Source organism: Oncorhynchus keta, chromosome 35, assembly GCF_023373465.1.
Source record: "Oncorhynchus keta strain PuntledgeMale-10-30-2019 chromosome 35, Oket_V2, whole genome shotgun sequence".
In the NCBI taxonomy this organism is placed as follows: Eukaryota; Metazoa; Chordata; class Actinopteri; order Salmoniformes; family Salmonidae; genus Oncorhynchus; species Oncorhynchus keta.
The window spans coordinates 15,472,410-15,482,409 of NC_068455.1; the positions used below are offsets into that span (position 1 = coordinate 15,472,410).

At 46.1% G+C, this 10,000-nt stretch overlaps 1 protein-coding gene across 1 annotated transcript in view; it reads left to right on the plus strand.

Annotated features, from left to right (window-relative positions):
• fut8a (fucosyltransferase 8a (alpha (1,6) fucosyltransferase)) overlaps window positions 1–10,000 on the plus strand; it is a 170,938-nt gene that overhangs the window by 97,522 nt on the left and 63,416 nt on the right. Inside the window, exon 3 of the mRNA XM_052496633.1 lies at window positions 9,251–9,843. Coding sequence (XP_052352593.1) covers window positions 9,641–9,843 — 203 coding nt within the window. The 5' untranslated portion in view covers window positions 9,251–9,640. The remainder of the gene's footprint in view (window positions 1–9,250; window positions 9,844–10,000) is intronic.

Here is a 10,000-nt window from a genome sequence, read left to right on the forward strand (position 1 = left end):
TGGTACAGCGTATGGTACAGACTGTACGTATGGTACAGCGTATGGTACAGACTGTACGTATGGTACAGCGTATGGTACAGACTGTACGTATGGTACAGCGTATGGTACAGACTGTACGTATGGTACAGCGTATGGTACAGACTGTACGTATGGTACAGCGTATGGTACAGACTGTACGTATGGTACAGCGTATGGTACAGACTGTACGTATGGTACAGCGTATGGTACAGCATATGGTACAGACTGTACGTATGGTACAGCGTATGGTACAGACTGTACGTATGGTACAGCGTATGGTACAGACTGTGCGTATGGTACAGACTGTACGTATGGTACAGCGTATGGTACAGACTGTACGTATGGTACAGCGTATGGTACAGCGTATGGTACAGACTGTACGTATGGTACAGACTGTACGTATGGTACAGCGTATGGTACAGACTGTACGTATGGTACAGACTGTACGTATGGTACAGCGTATGGTACAGACTGTACGTATGGTACAGCGTATGGTACAGCGTATGGTACAGACTGTACGTATGGTACAGACTGTACGTATGGTACAGACTGTACGTATGGTACAGCGTATGGTACAGCGTATGGTCCCTGTAGCTCAGTTGGTAGAGCATGGCGCTTGTAACGCCAGGGTAGTGGGTTCGATCCCGGGACCACCCATACGTAGGTATGCACAGACTGTAAGTCGTTTGGATAAAAGCGTCTGATAAATGGCATATATTACTATTACTATATTACTATATTACTATGGTACAGACTGTACGTATGGTACAGCGTATGGTACAGACTGTATGTATGGTACAGCGTATGGTACAGACTGTACGTATGGTACAGCGTATGTACAGACTGTACGTATGGTACAGACTGTACGTATGGTACAGCATATGGTACAGACTGTACGTATGGTACAGCGTATGTACAGACTGTACGTATGGTACAGACTGTACGTATGGTACAGCGTATGGTACAGACTGTACGTATGGTACAGCGTATGGTACAGCGTATGGTACAGACTGTACGTATGGTACAGACTGTACGTATGGTACAGCGTATGGTACAGACTGTACGTATGGTACAGCGTATGGTACAGACTGTACGTATGGTACAGCGTATGGTACAGACTGTACGTATGGTACAGCGTATTCACTTCCAGACAGAGAGAGTGAGAACAAACTGCAATCAGAAGGACAGAGGTGAATGCTAGCTGCTAGCCTCCCCAGGCTCCCTCACTAGGCATCAGCCATCGCTGTCTGACAGGCAGGCATTATGACAGCACCAAGCAGGCAGAAGAAGGTCAGTCTATTGATTCATTCATTAAGTCTACCCTTTGATTGCCTCGGCCAAAAGCACTATCATACCCCCCAAAACCTCCCCTGTTATTGTAATGGTGAGAGGTTAGCATGTCTTGGGGGTATGATATAAAATGCTAACGTCGCCTGTTATTGTGATGGTGAGAGTCCAGCATGTCTTGGGGGTATGATATAAAATGCTAACCTCCCCTGTTATTGTGATGGTGAGAGTCCAGCATGTCTTGGGGGTATGATATAAAACCCTAACCTCCCCTGTTATTGTGATGGTGAGAGTCCAGCATGTCTTAGGGGTATGATATAAAATGCTAACTTCGCCTGTTATTGTAATGGTGAGAGGTTAGCTTGTCTTGGGGGTATTATATAAAATGCTATCCTCCCCTGATATTGTGATGGTGAGAGGTTAGCATGTCTTGGGGGTATGATATAAAATGCTAACTTCGCCTGTTATTGTAATGGTGAGAGGTTAGCTTGTCTTGGGGGTATGATATAAAATGCTAACTTCCCCTGATATTGTGATGGTGAGAGGTTAGCATGTCTTTGGGGTATGATATAACATGCTAAACTCCCATGTTATTGTAATGGTGAGAGGTTAGCTTGTTTTGGGGGTATGATGTTTGTGTGTCTGTAACTTTCTCACTCATTATTCATGATTCATTCAGGATGATCTGTAATCATGGTAACATCCACATTATTGTAGAAGTGTTTAGAAACATATTATTATTTACAATAAAAGTGACTCCAAAATGACACAATACATTATTTACCATTTAATTTCTGTTGGGCACAAAATAACCTGAAACACAACCAAAACAAAGAGCAAATGCATCCAACACGTGTAAACATCGCAAGCTTGATGTAGTCATTGTGTGCAATGAATATGGGAACAAATACTAAACTTTTCACTACTTTAATACACATATACTGTAAGTGAATTTGTCTAAATACTTTTGCTCCCCTAAGATTTCTAAACGGTTCACCAGATATGGATGAAATTAACCTCAAATTAAAGTCATTATTTGATTTCCAATCTATACTCCATACTCCAAACATTTGGAGCCCTGAAAAATCAGAATAAAAATGATATAATAATTTAAAAAATAATGTAAATCAAAGTGCACTGGGCCTTTACTAGTCAGTCCTGTATTAGAGTCCTGTATTAGAGTTCTCTATTAGAGTCCTGTATTAGAGTTCTCTGTTAGAGTCCTGTATTAGAGTCCTGGGTTAGAGTCCTGTATTAGAGTCCCGGGTTAGAGTCCTGTATTAGAGTCCTGTATTAGAGTCCTGTATTAGAGTTCTCTATTAGAGTCCTGTATTAGAGTTCTCTATTAGAGTCCTGTATTAGAGGACCGATATATAGCCGTCTGTACCGCGTGCCCCAACAAAATGTTCACCTTCACTTACTAGGTTGAAGTAACTTAAATGAATTGAACTCAACGTGACATTTTGAATGGACTTGATGAAATATGTTAAGGCAGCAGGGTAACTTATTTAAGTTGACTCAACCAATATTTGACATTGTATCCACACAGAAATCTGTATCTAGTCTGTAATCAAGAAAGAATAATCAGCAGTATCTATAATAAATCTTTTGTCCTCCAAGAGAGGGAGGAGGAGGATCCCTCTCCATTTACAGACACACAGACTCCTCCACATTGAACCCAGTTGTATTATGAGATAGGGGAACTACCGGCAGCTGCATTTATTCTATTCTCACTTCTCTCTCACAGGCTGTTAGCTGTTGGTTGTGCTCTGTTCACTTGTGGGCTTTTGTTGCGCTCAGTGGAAATGTGCTCTGTTGAGAGGTGGTGGGTTTGTATAGTGTTCTGTTGAGAGGTGGTGGGTTTGTGTAGGTTTCTGTTGAGAGGTGGTGGGTTTGTATAGTGTTCTGTTGAGAGGTGGTGGGTTTGTGTAGGTTTCTGTTGAGAGGTGGTGGGTTTGTATAGTGTTCTGTTGAGAGGTGGTGGGTTTGTGTAGGTTTCTGTTGAGAGGTGGTGGGTTTGTGTTGGTTTCTGTTGAGAGGTGGTGGGTTTATGTTGTGTTCTGTTGAGAGGTGGTGGGTTTGTGTAGTGTTCTGTTGAGAGGTGGTGGGTTTGTATAGTGTTCTGTTGAGAGGTGGTGGGTTTGTATAGTGTTCTGTTGAGAGGTGGTGGGTTTGTATAGTGTTCTGTTGAGAGGTGGTGGGTTTGTATAGTGTTCTGTTGAGAGGTGGTGGGTTTGTGTAGTGTTCTGTTGAGAGGTGGTGGGTTTGTGTAGGTTTCTGTTGAGAGGTGGTGGGTTTGTGTAGTGTTCTGTTGAGAGGTGGTGGGTTTGTGTAGGTTTCTGTTGAGAGGTGGTGGGTTTGTATAGTGTTCTGTTGAGAGGTGGTGGGTTTGTGTAGTGTTCTGTTGAGAGGTGGTGGGTTTGTGTAGGTTTCTGTTGCGAGGTGGTGGGTTTGTATAGTGTTCTGTTGAGAGGTGGTGGGTTTGTATAGTGTTCTGTTGAGAGGTGGTGGGTTTATGTTGGTTTCTGTTGAGAGGTGGTGGGTTTGTATAGTGTTCTGTTGCGAGGTGGTGGGTTTGTATAGTGTTCTGTTGAGAGGTGGTGGGTTTGTATAGTGTTCTGTTGAGAGGTGGTGGGTTTGTATAGTGTTCTGTTGAGAGGTGGTGGGTTTGTGTAGGTTTCTGTTGAGAGGTGGTGGGTTTGTATAGTGTTCTGTTGAGAGGTGGTGGGTTTGTATAGTGTTCTGTTGAGAGGTGGTGGGTTTGTGTAGGTTTCTGTTGAGAGGTGGTGGGTTTGTATAGTGTTCTGTTGAGAGGTGGTGGGTTTGTATAGTGTTCTGTTGAGAGGTGGTGGGTTTGTATAGTGTTCTGTTGAGAGGTGGTGGGTTTGTGTAGTGTTCTGTTGAGAGGTGGTGGGTTTGTGTAGGTTTCTGTTGAGAGGTGGTGGGTTTGTATAGTGTTCTGTTGAGAGGTGGTGGGTTTGTGTAGTGTTCTGTTGAGAGGTGGTGGGTTTGTGTAGTGTTCTGTTGAGAGGTGGTGGGTTTGTATAGTGTTCTGTTGAGAGGTGGTGGGTTTGTGTAGGTTTCTGTTGAGAGGTGGTGGGTTTGTATAGTGTTCTGTTGAGAGGTGGTGGGTTTGTATAGTGTTCTGTTGAGAGGTGGTGGGTTTGTATAGTGTTCTGTTGAGAGGTGGTGGGTTTGTGTAGTGTTCTGTTGAGAGGTGGTGGGTTTGTATAGTGTTCTGTTGAGAGGTGGTGGGTTTGTGTAGTGTTCTGTTGAGAGGTGGTGGGTTTGTGTTGGTTTCTGTTGAGAGGTGGTGGGTTTGTATAGTGTTCTGTTGAGAGGTGGTGGGTTTGTGTAGTGTTCTGTTGAGAGGTGGTGGGTTTGTGTAGGTTTCTGTTGAGAGGTGGTGGGTTTGTATAGTGTTCTGTTGAGAGGTGGTGGGTTTGTATAGGTTTCTGTTGAGAGGTGGTGGGTTTGTATAGTGTTCTGTTGAGAGGTGGTGGGTTTGTATAGTGTTCTGTTGAGAGGTGGTGGGTTTGTGTAGGTTTCTGTTGAGAGGTGGTGGGTTTGTGTAGTGTTCTGTTGAGAGGTGGTGGGTTTGTGTAGGTAGTGTTCTGTTGAGAGGTGGTGGGTTTGTATAGTGTTCTGTTGAGAGGTGGTGGGTTTATGTTGGTTTCTGTTGAGAGGTGGTGGGTTTGTATAGTGTTCTGTTGAGAGGTGGTGGGTTTGTGTAGTGTTCTGTTGAGAGGTGGTGGGTTTGTGTAGGTTTCTGTTGAGAGGTGGTGGGTTTGTATAGTGTTCTGTTGAGAGGTGGTGGGTTTGTATAGTGTTCTGTTGAGAGGTGGTGGGTTTATGTTGGTTTCTGTTGAGAGGTGGTGGGTTTGTATAGTGTTCTGTTGAGAGGTGGTGGGTTTGTGTAGTGTTCTGTTGAGAGGTGGTGGGTTTGTATAGTGTTCTGTTGAGAGGTGGTGGGTTTATGTTGGTTTTTGTATAGTGTTCTGTTGAGAGGTGGTGGGTTTGTGTAGTGTTCTGTTGAGAGGTGGTGGGTTTGTATAGTGTTCTGTTGAGAGGTGGTGGGTTTGTGTTGGTTTCTGTTGAGAGGTGGTGGGTTTGTATAGTGTTCTGTTGAGAGGTGGTGGGTTTATGTTGGTTTCTGTTGAGAGGTGGTGGGTTTGTATAGTGTTCTGTTGAGAGGTGGTGGGTTTGTATAGTGTTCTGTTGAGAGGTGGTGGGTTTGTGTTGGTTTCTGTTGAGAGGTGGTGGGTTTGTATAGTGTTCTGTTGAGAGGTGGTGGGTTTGTATAGTGTTCTGTTGAGAGGTGGTGGGTTTGTATAGTGTTCTGTTGAGAGGTGGTGGGTTTGTATAGTGTTCTGTTGAGAGGTGGTGGGTTTGTATAGTGTTCTGTTGAGAGGTGGTGGGTTTGTATAGTGTTCTGTTGAGAGGTGGTGGGTTTGTATAGTGTTCTGTTGAGAGGTGGTGGGTTTGTATAGTGTTCTGTTGAGAGGTGGTGGGTTTGTGTAGGTTTCTGTTGAGAGGTGGTGGGTTTGTATAGTGTTCTGTTGAGAGGTGGTGGGTTTGTATAGTGTTCTGTTGAGAGGTGGTGGGTTTGTGTAGGTTTCTGTTGAGAGGTGGTGGGTTTGTATAGTGTTCTGTTGAGAGGTGGTGGGTTTGTGTAGTGTTCTGTTGAGAGGTGGTGGGTTTGTATAGTGTTCTGTTGAGAGGTGGTGGGTTTGTGTAGGTTTCTGTTGAGAGGTGGTGGGTTTGTGTAGGTTTCTGTTGAGAGGTGGTGGGTTTGTATAGTGTTCTGTTGAGAGGTGGTGGGTTTGTGTAGGTTTCTGTTGAGAGGTGGTGGGTTTGTATAGTGTTCTGTTGAGAGGTGGTGGGTTTGTATAGTGTTCTGTTGAGAGGTGGTGGGTTTGTGTAGTGTTCTGTTGAGAGGTGGTGGGTTTGTGTAGTGTTCTGTTGAGAGGTGGTGGGTTTGTGTAGTGTTCTGTTGAGAGGTGGTGGGTTTGTGTAGTGTTCTGTTGAGAGGTGGTGGGTTTGTATAGTGTTCTGTTGAGAGGTGGTGGGTTTGTGTAGGTTTCTGTTGAGAGGTGGTGGGTTTGTATAGTGTTCTGTTGAGAGGTGGTGGGTTTGTATAGTGTTCTGTTGAGAGGTGGTGGGTTTGTGTAGGTTTCTGTTGAGAGGTGGTGGGTTTGTGTAGTGTTCTGTTGAGAGGTGGTGGGTTTGTGTAGTGTTCTGTTGAGAGGTGGTGGGTTTGTATAGTGTTCTGTTGAGAGGTGGTGGGTTTGTGTAGGTTTCTGTTGAGAGGTGGTGGGTTTGTATAGTGTTCTGTTGAGAGGTGGTGGGTTTGTATAGTGTTCTGTTGAGAGGTGGTGGGTTTGTGTAGGTTTCTGTTGAGAGGTGGTGGGTTTGTGTAGTGTTCTGTTGAGAGGTGGTGGGTTTGTGTAGTGTTCTGTTGAGAGGTGGTGGGTTTGTGTAGGTTTCTGTTGAGAGGTGGTGGGTTTGTGTAGTGTTCTGTTGAGAGGTGGTGGGTTTGTGTAGTGTTCTGTTGAGAGGTGGTGGGTTTGTGTAGTGTTCTGTTGAGAGGTGGTGGGTTTGTGTAGTGTTCTGTTGAGAGGTGGTGGGTTTGTGTAGTGTTCTGTTGAGAGGTGGTGGGTTTGTGTAGTGTTCTGTTGAGAGGTGGTGGGTTTGTGTAGTGTTCTGTTGAGAGGTGGTGGGTTTGTGTAGTGTTCTGTTGAGAGGTGGTGGGTTTGTGTAGTGTTCTGTTGAGAGGTGGTGGGTTTGTGTAGTGTTCTGTTGAGAGGTGGTGGGTTTGTGTAGTGTTCTGTTGAGAGGTGGTGGGTTTGTATAGGTTTCTGTTGAGAGGTGGTGGGTTTGTATAGTGTTCTGTGGAGAGGTGGTGGGTTTGTATAGTGTTCTGTGGAGAGGTGGTGGGTTTGTGTAGTGTTCTGTTGAGAGGTGGTGGGTTTGTATAGTTTTCTGTTGAGAGGTGGTGGGTTTGTATAGTGTTCTGTTGGAGAGGTGGTGGGTTTGTATAGTGTTCTGTTGAGAGGTGGTGGGTTTGTATAGTGTTCTGTTGAGAGGTGGTGGGTTTGTATAGTGTTCTGTTGAGAGGTGGTGGGTTTGTATAGTGTTCTGTTGAGAGGTGGTGGGTTTGTGTAGTGTTCTGTGGAGAGGTGGTGGGTTTGTATAGTGTTCTGTTGAGAGGTGGTGGGTTTGTATAGTGTTCTGTTGAGAGGTGGTGGGTTTGTATAGTGTTCTGTTGAGAGGTGGTGGGTTTGTGTAGTGTTCTGTTGAGAGGTGGTGGGTTTGTGTAGTGTTCTGTTGAGAGGTGGTGGGTTTGTGTAGTGTTCTGTTGAGAGGTGGTGGGTTTGTGTAGTGTTCTGTTGAGAGGTGGTGGGTTTGTGTAGGTTCTGTTGAGAGGTGGTGGGTTTGTGTAGTGTTCTGTTGAGAGGTGGTGGGTTTGTGTAGTGTTCTGTTGAGAGGTGGTGGGTTTGTATAGTGTTCTGTTGAGAGGTGGTGGGTTTGGTGGGTTTAGTGTTCTGTTGAGAGGTGGTGGGTTTGTGTAGTGTTCTGTTGAGAGGTGGTGGGTTTGTATAGTGTTCTGTTGAGAGGTGGTGGGTTTGTATAGTGTTCTGTTGAGAGGTGGTGGGTTTGTGTAGTGTTCTGTTGAGAGGTGGTGGGTTTGTGTTGGTTTCTGTTGAGAGGTGGTGGGTTTGTGTAGGTTTCTGTTGAGAGGTGGTGGGTTTGTATAGTGTTCTGTTGAGAGGTGGTGGGTTTGTATAGTGTTCTGTTGAGAGGTGGTGGGTTTGTGTAGGTTTCTGTTGAGAGGTGGTGGGTTTGTGTAGTGTTCTGTTGAGAGGTGGTGGGTTTGTGTAGGTTTCTGTTGAGAGGTGGTGGGTTTGTGTAGTGTTCTGTTGAGAGGTGGTGGGTTTGTGTAGGTTTCTGTTGAGAGGTGGTGGGTTTGTGTAGTGTTCTGTTGAGAGGTGGTGGGTTTGTATAGTGTTCTGTTGAGAGGTGGTGGGTTTGTGTAGGTTTCTGTTGAGAGGTGGTGGGTTTGTATAGTGTTCTGTTGAGAGGTGGTGGGTTTGTATAGTGTTCTGTTGAGAGGTGGTGGGTTTGTGTAGGTTTCTGTTGAGAGGTGGTGGGTTTGTGTAGTGTTCTGTTGAGAGGTGGTGGGTTTGTGTAGTGTTCTGTTGAGAGGTGGTGGGTTTGTATAGTGTTCTGTTGAGAGGTGGTGGGTTTGTGTAGGTTTCTGTTGAGAGGTGGTGGGTTTGTATAGTGTTCTGTTGAGAGGTGGTGGGTTTGTGTAGGTTTCTGTTGAGAGGTGGTGGGTTTGTGTAGTGTTCTGTTGAGAGGTGGTGGGTTTGTGTAGTGTTCTGTTGAGAGGTGGTGGGTTTGTGTAGGTTTCTGTTGAGAGGTGGTGGGTTTGTGTAGTGTTCTGTTGAGAGGTGGTGGGTTTGTGTAGGTTTCTGTTGAGAGGTGGTGGGTTTGTGTAGGTTTCTGTTGAGAGGTGGTGGGTTTGTGTAGGTTTCTGTTGAGAGGTGGTGGGTTTGTGTAGGTTTCTGTTGAGAGGTGGTGGGTTTGTGTAGTGTTCTGTTGAGGTGGTGGGTTTGTGTAGTGTTCTGTTGAGAGGTGGTGGGTTTGTGTAGGTTTCTGTTGAGAGGTGGTGGGTTTGTGTAGGTTTCTGTTGAGAGGTGGTGGGTTTGTGTACTGCTCTGTAGCGAAGTAGATCATGTTGAACGATGGGTTTATGTAGTGTTCAGTGGATTAGTGGGCTTCTCTGTTAACTGCTGAGGGGCTCCTGACTCCTGGTTTATCTGGTGAGAGGAGGAGAGGAAAGGAAGGGAAGGTTGGGAGGAAGAAGATAAGGGCAGTGGTTTCATACCAGTGATATCAGTGAATCTCCCTAACCTGACTGCTTTGTTTTCCCTTTGAGCAGACGACCACTGAGAGCCAGAGAGACTGAGCCGTCTGCCAGTCAGTCAGAGGACTACAGAGACACAGAGGGTGACACCAGTGAGCTGGCCAGACTACCAGAGCCTGGCTCAGCACAAGCCCAAACCAGTCTAGCCCAAAGAGGGCCCACCCAAGAAGGCAGGCCACAACAATGGACCTCAACCCATCCTAACCCCCTGCAGGAACCATAGCCATGCATTAACTAACCCCACCAACCAAACCCCAACTGGACCACGCTCACCTCCTCCGTTCTCCCTCCACCCTACGCCCTCCATCGCCGTTCTCACCATGCTTCAGAGCCTATTGTGACGGGAGTGCTGCTCACCCCCCCATCCCTCACCCCTCCACCCCAGAGACCCCAGAGGGGTGAAAGATGCGGCCATGGGCAGGTTCGTGGCGCTGGATTATGCTGGTGCTCCTTGCGTGGGGTACACTGCTGTTCTACATCGGAGGACACCTGGTTAGGGACAGCGAGCATCCGGAGAGATCCAGCAGAGACCTGTCCAAGATCCTGGCCAAGCTGGAGAGACTGAAACAGCAGAATGAGGACCTGAGACGCATGGCTGAGACACTCAGGTGAGACGCATGGCCATGATTAACTGACACAGACTTGAGTGTGGCTTTCTGTCCATTTCTGTCTTTCTCGCTCTCTGTCTCTCTTTCTCTCTGTCTCTCTCTTTCTCTCTGTGTCTCTCTCTTTCTTTGTCTCTCTCTTTCTCTCTCTTTCTCTCGG